The sequence below is a fragment of the Octopus sinensis genome, linkage group LG18 (genome assembly GCF_006345805.1).
Source record: "Octopus sinensis linkage group LG18, ASM634580v1, whole genome shotgun sequence".
Classification (NCBI taxonomy): Eukaryota; Metazoa; Mollusca; class Cephalopoda; order Octopoda; family Octopodidae; genus Octopus; species Octopus sinensis.
Genome location: NC_043014.1, coordinates 40,360,323 through 40,385,347, shown reverse-complemented (window position 1 = coordinate 40,385,347; position 25,025 = coordinate 40,360,323). Strand labels below are relative to the sequence as shown.

The 25,025-nt window shown below is 38.2% G+C and overlaps 1 protein-coding gene across 1 annotated transcript in view; it reads right to left on the bottom strand.

Moving 5' to 3' along the window:
• Positions 1–25,025, bottom strand: part of LOC115221252 (dynein heavy chain 5, axonemal-like) — a 275,949-nt gene that overhangs the window by 157,597 nt on the left and 93,327 nt on the right. The window contains exons 26-30 of the mRNA XM_036510602.1: positions 22,140–22,347; positions 19,635–19,796; positions 18,747–18,977; positions 15,665–15,837; positions 10,361–10,539 (exon numbers count right to left, since the gene is read on the bottom strand). Of these exons, the coding sequence (XP_036366495.1) occupies positions 10,361–10,539; positions 15,665–15,837; positions 18,747–18,977; positions 19,635–19,796; positions 22,140–22,347 (953 nt within the window). The remainder of the gene's footprint in view (positions 1–10,360; positions 10,540–15,664; positions 15,838–18,746; positions 18,978–19,634; positions 19,797–22,139; positions 22,348–25,025) is intronic.

The following is a 25,025-nucleotide window of genomic DNA, read 5'->3' as shown; positions in this document are numbered from 1 at the left end:
TTGTCTACATGTCCCCTCTTTCCAGCCTCGCTTTAATCACTCACCCATATTGCGATACAAAAGTGATAACCAGCCACAATCCATACTGTTTCCAATGTTCTTATCATCATCTATGTGTTATTCTGACCGATATACTGGGGCACAAGTAAATGGGTAGGAGTATGTCTAATAATTTCAGCCTTTGTTTTATCGAAGTCTTCACTCTTCAGAATGCAGAAGATGATTCTATACCTCCCCACTACATATCTTTTTTTTCCGTTCAATAGAATTACTGCCAAAATTCCATGCAGTGCTTGCGGTAATTGCTGCTGCAACAGTAATGCCAAACTGCTGCCATATATATTGTTCACTCTTGGAGTTTGCTTTAAAAAAACCTATATTTAAGAGATGAAGAATTATATATGTTATTTACATTATTTACATTTGACAGATATTTGCCCTCATCTTGTTTGCCCATGGGCATATGGCATAGTGGTTAAGAGTGCGAGCTATTAACCCCAATATTCCAAGTTTGATTCCAGGCAATGACCTGAATAATAATAATAATAATAATACTAATAATAATAATAATAAATAATAATAATAATAATAATAATAATAATAATAATAATAATAATAATAATAATAATAATAATAATAATAATAATAATAATAATTATTATTATTATAATAATAATAATAAATAATAATAATAATTATAATAATAATAATAATAATAAATAATAATTAATAATAATAATTATTATTATTATTATTAATAATAATAATAATAATAATGATAATAATAATAATAATATAATAGTAGTAACATCGAAAAATACCTTAGGAATGAGAACCCAGGTTTGAAATTTCCCCAAGACACCTGACAAAGGCTGGAGGGTATATCAGCCGAAAAGTGTTAACAACAAACAAGATGAGGACAAATATCCGTCAAGTGTAAATAATGTAAATAATGTAAATGTTATGAAAGCATAAATATATTTATGCATCAAAGTAAAAATAATGAAATTTATATGATGGTGGGATTTCCAAAAGTCCTGCTAATTGTCATAATTGTGTTGTTCTATATAGTTTGTCTGCTTTGCTTTTGTGTAATGACTAAATTATTGATTGTACATGCATAAATCTATGAATAAAACAAAAATAATTAAATAAATTAATAAATAAATGCATGTTTATTTACTGACAGATTTCAAATCTTGTCAAAGTCAACCTTTCTTTTCATCTTTCTGGGGTTGGTAAATATAAAGCACCAATCACATACCAGAATCGACATAATTGCTTACAACTTCCACCCAAATTGAGACTCTATTAATAATAAATATTTAGGGTGATATAAACAACTAGCAGTATCGCCCGGCGTTGCTCGGGTTTGTAAGGGAAATAACTATATAAGCATTTTTAGAGAGTTTATAACCAAAAAGTAGCAAAAAAATGCATTAAAAAGGGAAAAAAAATGAAGGCAAATTTTTTTTAAATCGTTGACTCATCGTAGACATTTTTAGAGAGTTACTTCCCTTATATAATAGCGAAAAAATGCATTAAAATGGAAAAAAAATGATGGTAAATTATTTTAAAATCGTAGACTCATCGTAGACATTTTTAGAGAGTTACTTCCCTTATATAATAGCGAAAAATGCATTAAAATGGAAAAAAATGATGGTAAATTATTTTTTAAATCGTAGACTCATCGTAGACGCGCGCTAATACCCAGAAGGGTTCGATATGAATGACAACTATAAGATACCCGCTTTTGGTTAAACTGCACCGCAAAATGTGGGAGTAGTTAGGAATCTAAATCGTAGGAGACAGACACACAACTTCACTTTTATATATAAAGATAATATATAGTCCAAGTTATTATTGGTTGTATACTGAATAGATTATCACATAGAAAATGTTTAACGATGGGTGTGAACAGGTTTTTTTTTTTTTTTTGATAATTAACCAAAATTTGCCAATTGCATTGGGAGTGTCATCCTTTCCATCTGCCTAATGTTTGGTATTTTTCTTTTTCAGATTTGGGTAATTTGCAAAACATTATTATAATTGTTAATCTCATTATCATTTTCATTATAGACAGAAATAGTAAAATGCAAGACTGAATGGATTGTTGCATGTGGTTATGTTTCTCTACATTCTAAGTCCAAATCTCATTTTTCTTGTAGTGATGATATGAATATCAACTGTGTGCTAGGATAAATTAAGGGCCACACATATACTGAGAGAAAATACCTAGGTGGGGCAGTGGGTATTAATAAAATAAACTGTTATCAAAAGGCCATGTTATAAAAGAATAGGTAAAGACACCTTGACAATGAAAAATATTTGCATATGTGCTATACTTTTCTATGTATCAGTATATCTATATCTACACGCACAAATATACATATATGCATATGTGTATGTGTGTGTGTACAAATATATGTATATATATGTGTAGTACCATGTAAAAGCGCCTGTGTGGTGGCACATAGAAGCACCCGTGTGGTTGTAAAAGCACCCAGCAGACTCTGTAAAGTGGTTGGCATTAGGAAGGGCATCCAGCCATAGAAACCATGCCACATTGGCCAGGAGTCTGATGCATCTCTCCAGCTTACCAGCTCTGGTCAAACTGTACAACCCATACCAGCATGGACAACAGGTGTTAAATGATGATGATGATGATGATGTATATAAATATATATGTATTCATGCACATATGTATATATATATATATATCATCATCATCGTCATAATTTAACATCCGCTTTCCATGCTACCATGGGTTGGACAGTTTGACTGTGGGCTGGAGAACCAGATGGCTGCACCAGGTCCCAATATATATATATATATATATACATATATGTATGTATGTGTGCGTATATGTGTGTCTGTAAACGTTTTTTTAAAAGTTATAATAGAAAACAATAACATTAAACCTGGAGAATTGCTTTGTTTTAATAGATTATACATTTACTAAACTTTTACAAGTGGAGAGATGAAGGTTTTGAAGTTTCAGTCTGTTAACTTTCATTGGACTACACACACAGACAAATGGACAGACAGATAAATTTATATATATATATATTTATTTTATAGAAGGAGCTTCTACAGGACTAGAACTGTTTCACTTTTGAATGAAACAGTTCTAGTCCTGTAGAAGCTCCTTCTATAAAATAAATTAATTTACTCTGCTATGTATTGAGTACCTTATTTACTGTGGTTAACCCCGACTCAACCCGAGGAATTTATCTGTAAATGTAATATGTGACAATTATTCGGTAGCCATAATAAAACTCCAAGTTTTAGATGTCGGGGTGGAAATCCACAGATAAATAGATAGATAAATAAATAGATACACACACATACACCCACATATACAAACATTTAATTAAGTTAAAGGTGATATACTTAATGCCGTACACAAATTATTGACTTATCGATATTTCTCTCTGAGACTGCTAAAGGAAACAAAAACGCAGTAGCAATTGTTAGCGACTCTCAAGGAGAAAGGAAGATAATTTCAAAGAAGTTAATTTAAATGCTTGGAGGTAATCTACTGATTTTTAACTACAATATTAGTGAGAAAAAAATTTGCTTAATTAAAAAAAAGACAGAGCTAAGAAAACTAATTAAGTGAATTAATTTATATACATTTAGTCAGAGCAGGAAGAAAATATTTGAAAGTAAAATACATGATTTTACTAGTTAAATATATTCAATGAGAATATTATATACTGAATTTATATTGAGTGCTCAATTGTATCCAAGTATTAATACTATTAAAGTATTCATATATTTAATATGAGCGATATATACAAATACTCTTTTACTTGTTTCAGTCATTTGACTGGCCATGCTGGAGCACTGCCTTTAATCGAGCAAATCGACTCCAGGACTTATTCTTTCTAAGCCCAGTACTTATTCTATCGGTCTCTTTTGCCGAACCGCTAAGTTACGGGGACGTAAACACACCAACATCGGTTGTCAAGCAATGTTGACATCGGTTGTCAAGCGATGTTGGAGGGAACAAACACAGACACATACATATATATATATATATATATATACGACGGGCTTCTTTCAGTTTCCGTCTACCAAATCCACTCACAAGGCTTTGGTCAGCCCGAGGCTATAGTAGAAGACATTTGCCCAAGATGCCACGCAGTGGGACTGAACCCAGAACTATGTGGCTGGTAAGCAAGCTACTTACCACACAGCCACTCCTGCGCCTATATATTTTTTAATAATATATTATTATTATTAATATATGGAAGTTAATATCCAAACTTTATATCTTTATGAGGAGTTTGGATATTAATATCCTTACATTGATAATAATAATATATTATTAAAAAATATATATGATTTTACTAGTTGTTGGAGTTGTTGTTTAGATCCTGGTCAGCTCTAATTGGCCAATCCTATGATCAAAAGTACTCCAGCTGAGGTCATCTCATCTTTCTGAGGTATCTAGGATTACATTAGTTGATGGTGTATTCCTTTCATTTTTTTGTTAGTAGCTAGTGGTAACATATAACAAAAATGATGTAATATAAAGTATTAATGGATGTAGCTGAAACCACATGGTTTTTTACAAGGACCCTTAATATACTACTGTAGTTCCCTAGTTTACTAGTTTACTTGCGTGGACCCTTAAAAATCTTATGTGATTGAGAGCCACTGATATACAGAGACAGGTAGGCACATCTTTTAGCATTTATTCCAGCCAAAGATACACAGTATCACAGCACCTGTGATAAATTATCATAAAACATCAAAATCTATTTTTGTCCATGGCATTTATGCATGGAAAAGCTTACAGACTATCCTAAACTTTAGACATGACTGTGTGGTAAGAAGCTCCTTCCCAACCACATGGTTCCAGGTTCAGTCCCACTGTGTGGCACCTTGGGCAAGTGTCTTCTACTATAGCCTCAGGCCAACCAAAGTCTTGTGAGTGGATTTGGTAGATGGAAACTGAAAGAAGTCTGTTGTACATGTGTGTGTGTGTGTGTATGTATTTATGGATTTGTATGTTCGTGTTTTATTTCTTTATTGCCTACAGGGGGCTAAACATAGATAGGACAAAGGGATTAAGTCAATTACATCGACCCCAGTGCGTAACTAGTACTTTTTAATCAACCCCAAAAGGAAGAAAGGCAAAGTAGACCTCGGCGGAATTTGAACTCAGAATGTAATGGCAGACGAAATACCGCTAAGCATTTCCCCTGGCATGCTAACGATTCTGTGTGTCTGTGTTTGTCCCTCCACCATCACTTCACAACTGATGCTGATGTGACTATATCCCCATAACCTTGCAGTTGGAATAAGTACCAGGCTTACAAAGAATAAGTCCTGGGGTTGATTTCTTTGACTAAAACCCTTTAAGGTGGTGCTCCAGCATGGTGCTATGTCTTTTCCTCCGACGTGACTTCGTCAGATGTCTTTTCACCCGTGTCTTTTGGTCCGACGTCTTTTTGTCCAATGATTTTTTTGTCCAATGACAAATCCTATCAATAAAATTCTCAATGATTATTTGATTTTGATGTTCACCTTGTTTTCTAAAGAGTTAATTTAAAACTGGACAAAAAGTAGTTGGACAAAAAAAATCAGGACGAAGTGATGTTGGACAAAGTGACATCAGACAAAAAGCCGAGCCACACTCCAGCATGGCTGCAGTCAAATGACTAAAACAAGTAAAAGAATTAAAAAAATAGCTTTGATTCTAACTACTTTTCAGAGATGGTTGAACATGTAATTAGGCATTAAGCTTGTCTCTCTTTCAGGTTCACTTACTATCATTCATTTTCTCTCTCACACATATCATCATCATTATCATCATCATCATCATCATTTAACATCCATTTTCCATGCTAGCATGGGTTGGACAGTTCGACCGGGGTCTGAGAAGCCAGGAGGCTGCACCAGGCTCCAGTCTGATCTGGCAGTGTTTCTACAGCTGGATGCTCTTCTTAACGCCAACCACTCCAAGAGTGGGTGTTTTTTATGTGCCACCGGCGCAGGGGCCAGAAGAGGCTGGCAATGGCCATGATCAGTTGGTGCTTTTTATGTGCCACCGGCACAGAAGCCCGTAAAAGCAGTGCTGGCATCAGCCACATTCGGATGGTGCATTTTACATGCCACCAGCACAGGTATCACAACTACAATTTCCATTTGATATTTATTTTGATGTTGATGTACTTGACTCAATAGGTCTCCTCAAGCAGAGTGTGTGTATATATACATCTGAAAAAATATGTGATAGCAATAACACTTTGTACATCTAACTATTAAATATATTCATGTTGAAGTTATCCAGACTAGACTTTTCCGTCATTATGATATTTATTTGTGAATACCGTATTTATTGCATTTTATTCGTCATTCAAAAAACCAACAAAATAAAGCTTTCATTCTTTTTCTGTTTTGTTGAACCCAACTTTCTCAAAACTTTTCATTCATTTTTTGTTGTGAGTGGCTGTGTGGTAAGTAGCTTGCTTATGAACCACATGGTTCCAGGTTCAGTCCCACTGCGTGGCACCTTGGGCAAGTGTCTTCTACTATAGCCTCGGGCTGACCAAAGCCTTGTGAGTGGATTTGGTAGATGGAAACTGAAAGAAGGCCGTCGTATATATGCATATATATATATGTATGTGTGTGTGTATATGTTTGTCCCACCAACATCGCTTGACAACCTAAATCAAATGATAACAAAGGAGACCTACTGCAAGCAGCTCGAGAGGCTGAAGTCAGTGGTAGAAGAAAAACAACCATCTTTGATTTCAAGACGAAAGGTGTTCTTCCATCAGGATAATGCTCAGCTTCATATGGCAAGGATGACATTGCAAAGGCTGGAGCAGTTTGAATGGGAAATGATGTTCCACCCACCATATTTGCCGGACATTGCTCCATCTGATTATCATTTATTCCGCAGTCTTTAAAATCATTTGAACAGAAAAAATATGAATTCTGTAGACAAGGTCAGAACAGTAATGGAGGAGTATTTTTCATCACAGGCAAGTGAATTTTGGAAGAGGGGCCTTGCAAGTCTACCAGATAGATGGAAGAGCATTGTAGAATACGAAAGAGAGTATATTTTAGATTAAAAAAGAACTTTATTTATTTTAATTTTGAAAAATAAAGGAAGTATAAAAATTCACATTATTTATGGAATGACCCAATACTTTGACATAAGGGTCCATTCACTCTTTCAGTAAATAGTTAAGATAAGGTAAATAAATAAATGATGACTTGATGTCTTCATTGTTCTAAACACAAATAATTAATAGCTCTAATTGTCTCGTTTATGGATTTATCATTCAATGTCAGAACGCCTCTCTTGATAAACTGGTGATTTATTAATCCCAGCCAATTTATTAATCCCATTTATTAATCCCAGAACAAGTTTGTAACTATTATAAAATAATGTCAGAGTTTAAGTGCAAAACATTCTCATTGACATTTTATGTTTTGTTGCTTTGTCAAACTAGAAAAACCCTCAATCATCATCATCATCATCATCATCGTTTAACGTCCGTTCTCCATGCTAGCATGGGTTGGACGGTTCGACCAAGGTTCTGGGAAGCCAGAAGGCTGCACCAGGCTCCAGTCTAATCTGGCAATGTTTCTACAGCTGGATGCCCTTCCTAACGCCAACCACTCCGTGAGTGTAGTGGGTGCTTTTTACGTGCCACCTGCACAGGTGCCAGGCAGGGCTGGCAACGGCCACGGTCAGATTGGTGTATTTTATGTGCCACCGGCACGGAAGCCAGTCGAGGCGGTGCTGGCATCGGCCACGAGTCGGATAGTGATTTTTACGTACCACCAGACCAGGGATCCTGGCTGGTTCAATTCGATTTCGATTTCGCTTGCCCCAAGTAAAACTAATTTGTCTCTGGTCTGTAATGCAATTTCAATTTCATCGTTGCTATTATTACTGATAACAATAATTATCATTCTCTTTATCATAATTAGTTTTGTTTAACCCTTCTAATCCTGACTTTCCTTGTACTATGATACAGACTTCCTGTTTTAAAGTGGTCTGAATTAAATCTTCCTTTAAAATTTTATGTCACTTTGTTCCAAACACCAGGCTTAATAATCCTTTCTACTAAAGGCACAAGGCCTGAAATTTTGTTGGGGAGGGGCACTAGTCGATTACATTGACCTCAGTATTTCACTGGTACTTAATTTATTGACCTCAAAAGAATGAAAGGCAAAGTCAACTCCGGCAGAATTTGAACTCAGAACACAAAGACAGATGAAATTCTGCTAAGCATTTTGCCTAGCATGTTAACGACTCTGCCAGCTCACCCACTTTCGATAATGACACCAGCTTAATAACGACTAGTTATTTTGTCAAATATTTCATCATTTTCAAAATTAACCAAAACAAATGTAATGTATTTCAGCAGATGTATGGTAACGAAAAGGTTACAAATTCCTGAAGAATAGGCGCAGGAGTGGCAGTGTGGTAATTAGCTTGCTTACCAACCACATGGTTCCAGGTTCAGTCCCACTGCATGGCACTCTGGGCAAGTGTCTTCTACTATAGCCTTGGGCCGACCAAAACCTTGTGAGTGGATTTGGTAGATAGAAACTGAAAGAAGCCCATCGTATATATGTATATATATGTGTGTGTGTGTATATGTTTATGTGTCTGTGTTTGTCCCCACCAACATCGATTGGCAACCGATCCTGGTGTGTTTGCTTCCCCGTAGCTTAGTAGTTCGGCTACAGAGACCAATAGAATAAGTGGCTTACAAAGAATAAGTTCTGGGGTAGATTTGCTTGACTAAAGGTGGTGCTCCAGCATGGCCGCAGTCAAATGACTGAAACAAGTAAAAGAATAAAAGAAAAAGAAAGAATTCATGCTGGGGCCACATAACAAGCACCCAGCACACCCTGTAAAGGGGTTAACATCCAGCTGTAGAAATCAAGCCAAAAGAGATGATTAGGACCCGGTGCAGCTCTCCAGCTTGCCAGCTCCCATCAAACTGTCTAACCCATGCCAGCATGGAAAATGGACATTAGATAACTACGATGATGATTATGATCCAAGTAGTATATACAAGGCGGTGAGCTGGCAGAATCGTTAGCACGCCAGGCGAAATGCTTAGCGGTATTTCGTCTGCCGCTATGCTCTGAGTTCAAATTCCGCTGAGGTTGACTTTGCCTTTCATCCTTTCGGGGTCGATTAAATAAGTACCAGTTATGCACTGGGGGTCGACGTAATCGACTTAATCACTTTGTCTGTCCTTGTTTGTCCCTTCTGTGTTTAGCCCCTTGTGGGTAGCAAAGAAATAAGTATATATCTACAGACAACATTTTGACATTCCCAAATTTCCGAAGGAGTTTAAGCCTTTATATATCATACTTCTGTTGAAAAACATTGTCTTTGTTTCAATAATCTTTGAAAATATAATATTTTTTGTAAAATAAGTTATTATTAAGCTGGTATTTAAGGAGGTGAGCCGACAAAGTTGTTGGAAAAAAATTCCTTCAAGTATTTCTTCTAACCTTTTATGTTCTGAGTTCAAATCCTACTAGGATCAACGGCTTGACTTTACCTCTCATCTTTTAGAGTTGATAAAATAAAGTACCAGTCAAGTAATGATATGCATGTGTGTGTGTGTGTAACCTTGTCTTGGCATCATGTGATGGTTGTTGTAAATGAGCTTCATTGTTATATAAGCAGTGTTGTTCATTTCTATTCTTCTCCGAAAAACATCTGACTATGAGGAAATATTACCTTGCATGGAAATAGGTGATGATTGGTGACAAGGAGGGTATCCAACCCCAGAAAATCTGCCACAACAAATCTCATCTGACCTATGCATGCATCGAAAAGTGGATGTTAAGTGTTGATGATGATATTACTTAATGAAACAGTACAGTATGTTTAACAGAATGTTTGACAGTATGTTTGACAGTATGTTTGACAGTATGTTTGACAGTATGTTTGACAGAATGTTTAACAGAATGTTTGACAATGTTTGACAGTATGTTTGACAGTATGTTTGACAGAATGTTTGACAGTATGTCTAACAGAATGTTTGACAGTATGTTTGACAGTATGTTTGACAGTATGTTTGACAGAATGTTTAACAGAATGTTTGACAGTATGTTTGACAGTATGTTTGACAGAATGTTTGACAGAATGTTTGACAGTATGTTTAACAGAATGTTTGACAGAATGTTTGACAGTATGTGTCACAGTATGTTTGACAGTATGTTTGACAGAATGTTTGACAGTATGTTTGACAGAATTAAGACCAATTGTCTATTGCATTAGATTCCTCCAGTTTTGGCAAGGGGTGAGGACTTATTTTTTTGTATTTATTCGGTGCTTAGAAATTTCAAGAAGTTTTCTTACCTTTATAGATGCGTCCTAGCCCACGAAAGTCCATCTGGTCAGAGCAGTTGAAAACAACAACATATTTTCCTAAACATCTTCCCATGTCTTTTGTTGTTTCTGTCTTTCCAGTGCCAGCAGGTCCTGCAGGAGCTCCACCCATTGACATGCCAAGAGCCTGAGCCAATGTGATGTAGCATCTTTATTAACAAAAACAATTATTACATGGATAATTAAATACAAAAAAAAACCCAGACAAACAAGGAATTGCATGTGAAAGTGGAATATAGTTCAGATTTGCCTAAATTGTACTTGAGTGCCGAATATCGCTTCTCGGCCTTTTGGCTAACATCAAAGTGTGATATAGGTGGCACTGCATCGATTATGATAACAAGCGTTCCAGTTGATTCAATCAATAGAACAGCCTGCTCATGAAATTAATATACAAGTGGCTGAGTACTCCACAGGCATGCATACCATTAAAGTGGTTCTCAGGGAGATTCAGCATGTCATAGAATGTGACAAGGCCGGTCTCTTTGAAATAATGGTAAAACTCATCTTTGCCAGCTAGGTGGACTAGAGCAACATGAAATAAAGTATCTTACTCAAAGACACAGCATGCGGCTAGGAATTGAACTCAAAACTTTACAATTGTGAGCTGAATACCCCCAACCACTAAGCCGTATGCCTTCACTCTGGACTGCTATTAGAAACAGAGCAATGGATTGTAAAAAAAGCACCATTTGAGCGTGGCCATTGCCAGTACCGCCGGTGGCACGTAAAAGCACCCACTACACTCTCGGAGTGGTTGGCGTTAGGAAGGGCATCCAGCTGTAGAAACTCTGCCTGATCAGACTGGAGCCTGGTGCAGCCATCTGGTTTGCCAGTCCGCAGTCAAATCGTCCAACCCATGCTAGTTTGGAAAGCGGACATTAAATGATGATGATGATGATGATGATGATGATGGTTGACTTTAATAGAGTGTATTAGCATTAGTCTAAAGAGAAGTGGGTGGGGGGACATAACCCCCTCATACTAGATAATATGGATAACTGGCGTTAGGAAGGGCATCCAGCTGTAGAAACACTGCCAGATCAGATTGGAGCCTGGTGCAGCCTTCTGGCTTCCCAGATCCCCGGTCGCACCGTCCAACCCATGCTAGCATGGAGAACGGACGTTAAACGATGATGATGTTTGTATGGTACATGCCTAACACTTTGCTGTACTCAAAAAGACCCGTACTCCACAGCAGAAGAGTTAAGACCTCTGGTGGTGTAAAGCACTTGTGACAGGGCCACATAAAAGCACCTGTGCAGTGGTATGTAAAAGTGCCTGTGTGACTCCACATAAAAGCACCCATGTAGTGTCATGTAACAGCATCCAGCACACTCTGTAAAGTGGTTGGCATGTTAGGAAGGGCATCCAGCCATAGAAACCATACCAAATCAGACTGGAATCTGGTGCAGCCCCACTAGCTTGCCAGTTCTGGTTAAACCTCTGACCCATGTCAGCATGGACGTTAAATGATGATGATGATGATGATGATGGTGGTGGTGGTGCTCACCTGAGTAGAAAAGATTGCTCAGGAAAATAGATCCCTGATAAAGACACACAGTGTGTTTAACCCTTTCATTACCAACCCGGCTGAAACTGCCTCTGGCTCTGTAGTACAAATGTTTTGTTTACATAAGTTTTGAATTAAAATCTTCCACCAAACCTTAATCACAATTTATGTTCCTAACGCTAGCTTAATGATAACGAAGTTATTTTATTAAATTCTTTGTTATATTTAAAGTAATTGAAAGAAACACAGAGCATCACAAAATAAATTCAGTAACGAAAGGGTTAATGAGAAGAGATATTGTACTGTATCCCTCCAAGAGAGTTACCATAACCAGAGAAGCAACAGAGGTAGAAAATATAAAGAAAATTCAGTACAGATGTCAGCTGGATGGTGAGTGAGTCAGTAGATATAGTAGTACTTGGTGAATGAAATGTTAGATAGCAGCGAGATAGCTGACATTTTTTAAAGTAATCCTGAAACTGTACACACACAGAGACACACACACACATGCACACACACAGACATACACACACAGACACACGCACACACACACACATGCACAAACACACACAGATAAACACACACACACACACACAAACATACACACAGACACCACACACACACACAAACACACACACACACATATACACACACACATATACACACACAAACACACACACAGATACACACAAACATATACACACACAAACACACACACAGATACACACAAACACAAATACACACACAGATACACACACACAAACACACACACACACACAGATACACACACACACAGATATACACACAAACACACACTCACACACACACACACACACACACACACACACACACAGATACACACACACATACATGCATGCATATGAGTGTGTGCATGTACATTTGTACATGTTCTCAAACATTTTTTAGTAGTACTGTAATGTAGAGAGTAACTGCACTGCTATAGTTGGTAGTTGCTTGAAACTAAAGTATTTTATTACATTGAAGAGGGGAAAAAGGAAACTCTGCCCGAGAGAGGAGAGTCTTCCCATATTTCCTTGTGTGTATTGTGAGAAATTTAATACTAAGCATTAAAGTCAAAACATTATATTGTTTATGTAGCGAGCGTATAAATAAAGTCCATAAATAAATGAAAAATATATTGTTGGTTCTGTTGTGTCTGGGGAAAATCATTTCCTTTTTGTGCCTTATAAATATTTTTGTGCCTTATAAATATTTTTGGGCGTAGGAGTGGCTCTGTGGTAAGTAGTTTGCTTATGAACCACATGGTTCCAGGTTCAGTCCCACTGCGTGGCACCTTGGGCAAGTGTCTTCTACTATAGCCTCGGGCCGACCAAAGCCTTGTGAGTGGATTTGGTAGACAGAAACTGAAAGAAGCCCGTCGTATCATCATCATCATCATCATCATCGTTTAGCGTCCGTTTTCCATGCTAGCATGGGTTGGACGGTTCAACTGGGGTCTGTGAAGCCGGAAGGCTTCATCAGGCCCAGTCAGATCTGGCAGCGTTTCTACGGCTGGATGCCCTTCCTAACGCCAACCACTCCGTGAATGTAGTGGGTGCTTTTTATGTATATAAGTGTATGTTTGTGTGTTGTGTTTGTTCCCCCCAACATCGCTTGACAACCAATGCTGGTGTGTTTACGTCCCCGAAATTTAGCGGTTCGGCAAAAGAGACCGATAGAATAAGTACCAGGCTTACAAAGAATAAGTCCTGGGGTCGATTTCCTCGACTAAAGGCGGTGCTCCAGTATTACCACAGTCAGATGACTGAAACAAGTAAATGAGTAAATGAGAAATGAGTAAATAATGTAACATACTCACCGGTAAAATTTCCACTTATTTCTTATCTTTATTTTCCTAAAATTTTCGTTGCGTCTTGAAAACAAGAGTCAAGACTATTGAAAAGGTTGTAAGATGCAACGAAAATTTGAGGAAAATAAAAATAAGAAATAAGTGGAAATTTTACCAGTGAGTGTTGTTTACATTATAAGGAGCAAAAAGAAAATGACTGTCTCCAGATACAACAGAATATGCTTCAACACATGAACTCATATAAAGAATCGTGCAAACCAAATCCAAAAACGAAATATTGTTGGTTTTTAGGTCCTAAAGTTAGGCTCACATATTCTAGATCACATTGTATGCATTATTGGAGATAAGACAGACAAAGCCTTGAAACTGAGGGTCAAGAATAGAAGAATAAAGAGCGGTGAGCTGAAGGCCCCTGAGAAATGTAGTGACTTCATACTTTTTTATCTTCATTGCTGGATCCTAAGGAAAGAGCAGCATCCAAGGCCTTTGCAGGGCCTTGAGCAAAACGCTTCATTTCACACTGCTCCACTTCACTTGACTGTAAGAGGGTAACCCTGCAGCAGACTAGCAGACTGACATTCCATTCAGTGAGAATGTTGGCCAAGTGTTGGCCTGCCCACCCAGCCAGAGACGTAGCAGCATTCAAAATTTACAACAATGCAAGGAAGTGCATTGTGACTAGCAGTGTTAACACAACATTGGATAACCTGGACAGTACAATGATGAAGAGAATGTATCTAACTGAAAAATAATTAAGTCATCTATCTAATTGCTTAGAAATTAATAACAGAAAGTCTTTATTCCAAGGTTTATTGTTGTGCTGTGTTCCTTCCTGAGCTTCTTTTATCATGGATTTAATCAACATTGCTTCTAATGTTTGATGATTACTCTCAGTTTTGAATAGTTTTAAAATACCTGGTGGTATTCATTTCCCTGCTTCTAGTTCATTTATTTTCCTGAACCCTATACCAAACATCAACAGTAAAATGTTTTCTTCTACAATCCTTCACACTTGTAATCTTACTGTAAATTCTTCTTTCTTCTTTACTTCTTCTGTATGTTTACAGTTGCATAGCAACAATTTAATGGTCTTTGCTCTTGTTTCTCACATAATATTTGTCCAATCATGACACCTTTACCATCTGTTTAATCTGCATATCTGTTTCAAATGGTTACCTTCAGAATATTTCACAATGGAAACCTAGCAGCCTTCTTTTGTTAACACTAAAATATTGTCTCAACACTTTCCAAGGACATTAGTCCACCTACAGACAATCTGATTGATTAGCATAAAGTCACTTAAAGACATGCTCTGATTTCTGGCCCACAAGCATGCTGTTTCCCTCTCTATCTTTTCTAGTTTTATTATATCCCATAAAGGGTTAACAAAGAGGGGGACAGCACATCCAATCGAATGGTACACAAAAACGATAATTACAATCACTAAAAACAAATGAGATAAAAATAAACAGGTATGCTCCGACCCCACAAGCCCTGTCTTTTCATTGACACTTATTTTCCTTCTATCTTTTCTATCTCTACTATAATAGCCTTAACTCCTTGGAGCTGGCTGCATTTGTGCTGCATCCACCCAGGCACTCCCACCCCACTTGTCTCTCCTCCTCTCATCACCGTTGTTGTGTTCAACCTGGCAGGCTTTACACTAATCACTACATCCAGTCCTGCCTTCTCAAAACATCATCCCTCTGGAATTCTTTCCTTGCTCTTCAAATACCAATCTTGCAATTCCGAGTGCAACATCATACCCACTAGGCTACATGCCTTCAGAGATACATTTTACTCTGGATTAAATATATTAACAGACAATCGTACAGAGGAAGGTGTTCCTTCTAGCTACCTAACAATAAATTTATGGATTTTTGGATGTGACTGAAGTAAAATTTAAAGAAATAATTAAATTACAAGTGACCTGTCAGTCAGTGGAGTTATGACTAGTCGTTCTGTGCAGCCAAGGAATTCATTCTGATAAGTGAAGTTGACATTTGTGATTGATACTACACATTTGTCTTGGTCTTCTATGAAGTAAAAGCGTGACTGTTTTAACCATTCAAAATCTGTTGGACTTCTTACATTTGTATGACACTGAAAAAGAACGAAAATACATTAATTTGTGTATGTACATAGTATAACCATCATCTCATCATAACTTTAACATCCACACTTTTCCATGCTTGCATGGGTCTGATGGAATTCATTGGGGCACAAGGCAGCGAGCTGACAGAAACGTTAGCACGCGGGGCAAAATGCTTAGCGATATTTTGTCTGCCGCTATGTTCTGAGTTCAAATTCCGCCGAGGTCGACTTTGCCTTTCATCCTTTCGGGGTCAATTAAATAAGTACCAGTTACACACTGGGGTCGATATAATCGACTTAATCCGTTTGTCTGTCCTTGTTTGACCCCTCTGTGTAGCCCCTTGTGGGCAGTAAAGAAATAAGAAACCTTAGCACATGGGGCAAAATGCTTAGTGATATTTCATCTATCTTTATGTTCTGAGTTCAATTTCCACCAAGGTCGACTTTGCCTATCGTCCTTTCAGGGTCGATAAATTAAGTACCAATTACATACTGGAGTTGATCTAATCCACTGGCCTCCCCCCCCAAATTACAGGCCTTGTGCCTAGAGTAGAAAAGGAATTCATTGAAGCATACTCCAACTCTTCCTGTCACCAACTCTTGCCTGTTTCCAAGCAACATAATGTTACCTTGTAGTTGAACATTTTTTCTTGGAAGATTGGAAAATGAATAAATGCTGCTTGTAAGACAGTGGTGCTTGTTTTATGGCTATCATGCTGTCAAAGACAGTGAGACACATACACATACATACAGTCAAGGCTGATCTGGAACCCAACCTAGGCCCGCCATATCTACAGCGTTTGCCGCTGGAATAAGGAGTGGTTGGAGATCACGCGGTCGTTAGCCTCAAATCGCCAGGCCTGGTCAGCGTTTGCAAGAGATGCAGCATTGAGGATGAATGAAGGCAGCTCAACCCACCCCGGGTGAATGCTGTCTTACGACAAGACAGGATATAAAAAACACCATCCAAGTGTGGCCGTTTGCCAGCCTCGTCTGGCACCTGTGTCAGTGGCACATAAAGAGCACCCACTACACTCACGGAGTGGTTGGCGTTAGGAAGGGCATCCAGCTGTAGAAACACCGCCAGATCTGACTGGCCTGGTGCAGCCTTCGGGCTTCCCAGACCCCAGTTGAACCGTCCAACCCATGCTAGCATGGAAAGCGGACGTTAAACGATGATGATGATGATGATGACTAAGAGCAAAAGTACACGACGAGAAAGGGGAACTAAACCAAACCTTAGGGCATACCAGATTTGATAGAATGAAGGACAGAATTAATTGCATTAATACACGTGGCAATAGTGATGTTATGATAGGAAGCTGATCCAAAAGATGAGAGATGGGTGAAACTTATAGACAGGAATTTTTGATAGGAGATTTACATGCTAGGCATGTTTGAAAGCTTTACTGATGCTGAGGGTCACAACATTGCTTTCACCGAAGTTTTCCACAGTAAGAACTCACTGGTGGATGACTAAAGAGAATGAGTCACCAATGGACTTAGATTTACAAAGCATTTACTGTCAGTCACTAAGAAAAGAGAGAGAGTGTATGTCATCATTAATGTTTGTCTTTAAGGTATTGGAAAAGTATGTATGAGGAAGTGATTGCTGACAGGGTCAGAGAGCTCAATGTTCTTGGTGATGGAACACACTGCAGCATGTTTCCAAACATCTGGATAGAATCTCTTTTGAGACGAACGAAGAGGTTGGTGAGTTTAGAGCTTTGCTCTTGGCCATGGGAGGAACATCATCAGAACCACTGGGTTTGTTAGTTTGAAGTTTATAAGTTTATGCCCCAAGGTTTGCTTTTGTGACCAAATGTAGTTTTGCTCTTGGTGTTTTATGTGTGTTTATGCAAGGTGATGGACCTGAAGAGGTGGAAAGAACTGGAGGAGATTTGCCAAGTGTGTGCAGTGTGGAGTTAGCTGTACAGCAGATATCAAAGGTAGAGGCTTTTTTTACCAGGGATACTGCTTAATCCTTTAGCATTTAAACCTTATCTTGCAAGTTACTCGGTGACCCAGCCAGTGCTGATGCCATGTAAAAACTATCCAATTCACTCTGTGGTGGGGTTGGTGTTAGGAAGGGCATCCAGCCATAAAAAAACCATGCCAAAACAGACACAGAAGTTTCTGCCTGGCCAGCTCCTGGTCAAACCGTCCAACCATGCAGTATGGAAGGCAGATGTTAAACGATGATGATGTTATCTGACCCAAATATTCTGCATGATTTATATTCAAACTGATCAGATCCAGCCTCTCACACCTGCCCAAAAATGTCATTCTAAAAATCAACAATCACTTCATAGAAATGTTGAAGCTCAGAAACAATGCATGATTGATTCAAAACAATGTGTATAAATAAGTATTACATCATTGCCAGTGCCGCTGAGCTGACTCCTGTGCAGGTGGCACGTAAAAAACATCATTTGAGTGTGGCCGTTGCCAGTACTGCCAGATTGGCCTCCTGCCAGTGGCACATAAAAGCATCCACTACACTCTCGAAGTGGTTGGCATTAGGAAGGGCATCCAGCTGTAGAAACTCTGCCAGATCAAGATTGGAGCCTGGTGCAGCCATCTGGTTCGCCAGTCCTCAGTCAAATCTTCCAACCCATGCTAGCATGGAAAGCGGACGTTAAATGATGATGATGATGATGATGATGATGATGATGATGATGATGATGATGATGATGGTGGTGGTGGTGGTGATTGTGGTGATGGTGGTGGTGGTGATGATGATGATGATGATGATAATGATGGTGGTGGTGGTGGTGGTGATGGTGATGATGATGATGATGACGATGACGATGACGATGATTTAAAAGCTTAAGGTTAAAGAGCAGCTTGAAAAGTTGGTGGAAATTACTAGTAATAATATATCAATAATTTTGAATGTTTTGGGGGAAATTACTAACCAGTTCATCAAAAATATCTCTCTGGTGGACATGTATCGTGATCAGGGTCTCATACTTGGTTCGGTTTATTTGGTTCAGATCCGCGGTGGTTTGGGTGATGAGGGTATTCAGGAGCTTCAAAAATGATTGGTTTGCTTGCTGCATTGGTTTACGCTTGCGGTCACTACGTGCATCGGTCAATGCATTTGTTGCATCTCTTGTCCATAATAACTGTATCCCAAGTATTCCAACCTTGAAATATTTCAGTAGAGATTTATGTTTCCATAGATAAAAAATATAGGATTTTTTCGGTTTGAACGGCAGTTTTTTCTAGCGGTGTCATATGAAATTGTCACCCATAATTATGACCCTAGTATCAATCTATTGCATTTCAATCCGTTTTAGAGTTAGGGTTAGGGGTTGGGGGAAGGGTATCTTTTTTTCTTCAGAAATGTAAAAAAAACCCAGGGACATGTTCATATGGCACAGAATGTTTTTTTATATCAATAGACATCAGTGATTGGTTGAAATTGCAGAAATTGAAGAAAAAAACAACAAATATCTTACAAAATATAAAATTTTCTTAATAAAGCCAAGAGAAAAAGATGTTTTATAAACACATTTTACCAGTATACGAAGTTTAAAATTTTTTAGTTACCTAGAAATTATGTTAAAAACTACCGTTCAAACCGAAAAGATCCAAAATATATGGCAATAACATTATCAAAAATGCATACAGAGACAAAAAAATGCAAAGACATTGTCCTTAAAAGACACATAAATCACTATGAAAGTTCCAGCATTTTTTTTTTTTTTTTTTGATAAAGGACAAAGATATTTTTGGTAAAGGACAAATTTGTTCAACTTAAGAAAAATCATGGTTTGTATAACAGAATCCCGATTACTTACTTGTGCTGGAAATGAATTGAGAAACTCCAATAGTTTAAAATTTGATTCTTCTATTGCATTTGCAGCTTTCCTTATGATTCCATGGAGAGACTTTTGCGCCATTTTCATTAATGACATGAGCCAAACTTCTACATTTCCTTCAGCTTTTACTGGTTTGTCTAACTGAAAATATTAGAGGAACAGAAACATATTATATATTTCTTTACAACCCACAAGGGGCTAAACACAGAGCGGACAAACACGGACAGACAAACAGATTAAGTTGATTACATCGACCCCCAGTGCGTAACTGGTACTTAATTTATCGATCCTGAAAGGATGAAAGGCAAAGTCGACCGCGGCGGAATTTGAACTCAGAACGTAGCAACAGACGAAATACCTATTTCTTTACTACCCACAAGGGGCTAAACACAGAGGGGACAAACAAGGACAGACAAATGGATTAAGTCGATTACATCAACACCAGTGCGTAACTGGTACTTAATTTATCGACCCCAAAAGGATGAAAGGCAAAGTCGACCTCGGCGGAATTTGAACTCAGAACATAACGGCAGACGAAATACAGCAACGCATTTCGCCTGGCATGCTAACGTTTCTGCCAGCTCGCCACCTTGGAACAGAAACATATTATAAATGCATGAGCTTATCTGCATTTCCCAATATACTGTATGTTTGGGAGTGTTAGAAACACACACACACACACATACATGTATGACTCAACTATTCAGGTTAGCTCTTGGTTGCGGTGTTTGAGCATTATGAGAGAAACATCATCAGGACAAGTGACTTTGTTGGTTTGAAGTGTATGCCTCAGGGTTTATTTTGGTGACCAGATGTACTTTTGCTCTTAGTGTGTGTATATATCTTGTCTTGTCTTGAGACAGCATTCACCCATTGAGCTGGCTTCATTCATCCTCAATGCTGCATCTCTCACAAACGCCGACCAGGCCTGGCGATTTGAGGCTAACGACCGCGTGATCTTCAACCACTCCTTATTCCAGCAGTGAACACCATAGATATAAGGGCCTAGGTTGGGTTCCAGATCAGCCTTGCTTGTCATCAGCCAGGTTTTTCCTTGTCCACCACATCGCTTTCGCCAACCCTGAAGGGGAGCTGGGGCAATTGCTTCGTAGATGAATTCTCCTGGTTTTCGACGGAGGGCATGACCCAGCCAATGCAGACGTCTCGTTAGGATGACTTGTCGGAGGGAGGTGATTTTGCACCTCCTTCCATGTGTATATATGCAAGGTGGTGGACCTAAAGCGGTGGAAAGAATTAGAGAAGATTTGCCAGGAGCGGGCACAGATTATAGAATTCTCTAATCGTTTAGTGTATCCATTTGTGTTTCAGTTTTGCTATAAACTGTAAATAAGAAATTTCCCCTCTCCTCTGAATTAGTTGTTCTCTTTATGAAAATTGATGTAATGATTGGTGTGTGTGGTTTGTGTGTGTGGTTTGTGTGTGTGTGTGTGTGTGTGTGTGGTTTGTGTGTGAGTGTGTGTGGTTTCTGTGTTTGTGTGTGTGGTTTGTGTGTGTGTGTGTGTGGTTTGTGTGTGTGTGTGTGTGTGGTTTGTGTGTGAGTGTGTGTGGTTTCTGTGTTTGTGTGTGTGGTTTGTGTGTGTGTGTGTGTGTGGTTTGTGTGTGAGTGTGTGTGGTTCTGTGTTTGTGTGTGTGGTTTGTGTTGTGTGTGTGTGGTGTGGTTTGTGTGTGTGTGGTTTGTGTGTGTGTGTGTGTGTGTGGTTTGTGTGTGAGTGTGTGTGGTTTCTGTGTTTGTGTGTGTGGTTTGTGTGTGTGTGTGTGTGTGGTTTGTGCATGTTTGTATATGTGTGTGTGTGTGTGTGTGTGTGTGTGTGAGAGAGAGAGAGATCTGGACTGATTTTGTTATTCATATTTCAGATTAATAAAATATATACCAATAACATATTCTTAGTAGTTTTATAGATATTTTGTTTTAAGAAGACAAATAAATGTTAAAACATGATGAATCGCAGCGACAGGGCAGGTAAAACAAAACCTATAATTTAAGCAATCTTTATTCAGTTCAGTGTTAAGAGCAGTGGTTTTCAACCAGGGTTCCACGGAACCTTAGGGTTCCGCCAGTACAGTCCAGGGGTTCCACAAGAAGTCTCCTGTGCAGATATGTGTGCATAAGACTATTAAATTATTGCACAGGGGTTCCTCGAGTCAGTGGAATGTTTCTTTGGGGTTCCGCTCCAGCAAAAAGTTTGAAAAGCACTGGGTTAGAGTATCATGTAAGGTAAATATAACAAAAGAAAAATCCTTCAGGAATTCATAAAAATTCTTAGATCACTACCAAAATTTCATGATCTGTTCCTTGTGTCATTACCAACATTTCCTGCAAGTTTCATCAAATACCATTCACAACGTTTTGAGTTATTTTGCACACAGACAGACAGACGGACAAACCAACGCCGATGAAAACGAAAACATAACCTCCTCCCTAGGCGGAGGTAAAAAGGAATTAATATTATAGCCTTTACTTACTTCCATACATTCTCCTTCACCTGATTCCACAGATAGTATTGTTTCATATTGCTTTTCATGAAATTTCACCAGCTTTATGTTATCGAAGACACTGAGAAGGTGAGCCTGGATGGTGTGGCAGTCACTGGCTTGACCAAGAATTTCCAATAAGGCCGGATCAGACACAAAGAAAAAGCGAGGGAAAAGCAGCCTCTTCTTCTCTAAATAACTGAAATTGGAAAAGAAAAAGACATCATCATCATCACCATCATCATCATCATCATCATAATTATCATCATCACCATCGTCATCACCATCATCATCATCACCATCGTCGTCGTTATCATCATCATCATCATCATCACCATCATTGTCGTCATCGTCATCATCACCATCACCATCACCATCATCAACATCATCATCATCAACATCATCACCATCATCATCAACGTCATCATCATCATCATCATCATCATCGTCGTCGTCGTTGTCATCATCATCATCATGATCATCCTCATCATCATCATCATGATCATCATCATGATCATCATGATCATCATCATCATCATCATCATCATCATCTTATTTTTTAATGCCTGTCTACCATGCTTGCATGTCCTTGGATGATCTCATAGGATCAGATGGACCAGAGGACTGCATGTTGCCTCACATTATACAAGAATGGACAGGAGTAATTGATGTAGATTCTGGTCATTGCCCTTTTACTTTTATTCTTTTACATGTTTCAGTCATTTGACTGTGGCCATGCTGGAGCACCACTTTAAAGGGTTTTAGTTAAACAAATTGCATCCAAGACTTATTCTTAGAAAGCCTGGTGCTTAGGCTATTGGTCTTTTTTGCCGAACTGCTAAGTTACGGGGACGTAAACACACGAACACCAGTTGTCAAGTGATGGTGGGGGACAAACACAGACACAAATTACATGGGAAAATTAAACAAGAGAAATAATATTCTGAAGATTATAAACCTGCACATTAAAAGTACATGGTACATTTAAATATTAAAGTTTTGTCTATTAAAATGTATATATACATATGTAAATATATATATATACATAGCCACATAGTGACCATTCTCTTATATTTATTTTTATATATATATATAATATGCACATTAAAAGTACATGGTACATTTAAATATTAAAGTTTTGTCTATCAAAATGTATATATATACATAATATGCACATTAAAAGTACATCGTGCATTTAAATATTATTAAAGTTTTGTCTATTAAAATGTATCTAGACAGCTGCCAAAACAGGGCAGTTCCTGCTCCAATCAAACTGACAGACAAGCAACAAGTAAACAGGAAGATACTAAACTTCATAGTCTACACTAAGTTGGTGCAAAAAAACCCCCCAAAAAAGAACATATGTACAAGCAGGTAATGGAATTTTACTGAGAGAATTTATAATTCTTTCTAATTTTGGCACAAAGCTAGAAATTTTGAAAGGTAGGTGAAAGTAAATTGCTTCAACACCTGTACTTGATTGGTATTTTATTTTATCAAGCCAGGAAGGAAAAAAGGTAAAGGTAACCTCAACAGAATTTGAACTCAGAATGTAAAGACCCAAAAGAAATACCAATAAACAGTTTGTTTGGATATGCTAGTGAATTTGCCAGGTCAACACCTAAAACAGAATATTCTTTTCTACTCTAGGCACAAGGCCTGAGATTTTGGGGGAGGGGACCAGTTGATTAGATCGACCCAGTATGCAACTGGTACCTAATTTATTACATCCGAAAGGATTAAAGGTAAAGTCGACCTCAGCAGAATTTGAACTCAGAACGTAAAGACAGACGAAATACTGCTAAGCATTTTGCCTGGCATTCTAATGATTCTGCCAGTTTACCGCCTTACCTTAAACAGAATATTCTTTTCTACTCTAGGCACAAGGCCTGAGATTTTGGGGGAGGGGACCAGTTGATTAGATCGACCCCAGTATGCAACTGGTACCTAATTTATCACCCTCAAAAGGATTAAAGGTAAAGTCGACCTCAGCAGAATTTGAACTCAGAACGTAAAGACAGACGAAATACTGCTAAGCATTTCGCCTGGCATTCTAATGATTCTGCTAGTTTGTCACCTTACCTTAAACAGAATATTAATAATCCTTTCTACTATAAGGATAAGGTCTAAAATTTGGTGGGAAGGGCTAAACAATTACATCAACCCCCCAATGATCAGCTGGTACTTATTTTATCAACCCTGAAAGGATAAATGGTAAAGTTGACCTTGGCCAAATTTGAACTCAGAACACAAGGACAGACGAAATGTTATTACAAATTTTGTTTGTCCTGCTAACAATTCTGCCAGCTTGCTACCACAGAAAATATCTATAATAATATACTCTTTTACTCTTTTACTTGTTTCAGTCATTTGACTGCAGCCAGGACTTATTCTTTGTAAGCCTAGTACTTATTCTATCAGTCTCTTTTGCTGAACCGCTAAGTTATGGGGACGTAAACACACCACCGTTGGTTGTCAAGCAATGGTGGGGGGACAAACACAGACACACAAACGTATACACACATACATATATATACATATATATGACGGGCTTCTTCCAGTTTCTGTCTACCAAATCCACTCACAAGGCTTTGGTCGGCCTGAGGCTATAGTAAAAGACACTTGCCCATGGTGCCACACAGTGGGACTGAACCCGGAACCATGTGGTTGGTAAGCAAGCTACTTACCACACATCACTCCTGTGAAATTTTGTCTGTCTGGGACCCCTGAATCTCAGTCTATGTAGACATATTATACCTTTTTGGAATCAGGAAGATCCCAGGATTGAAAATCTGCCCTTCATTTGGTGATTGAACATCCAACATTGGGATCTGGTTTAAAAGTATTTGGGTTGCTATTTCTAGCAGGTAAAGCTTG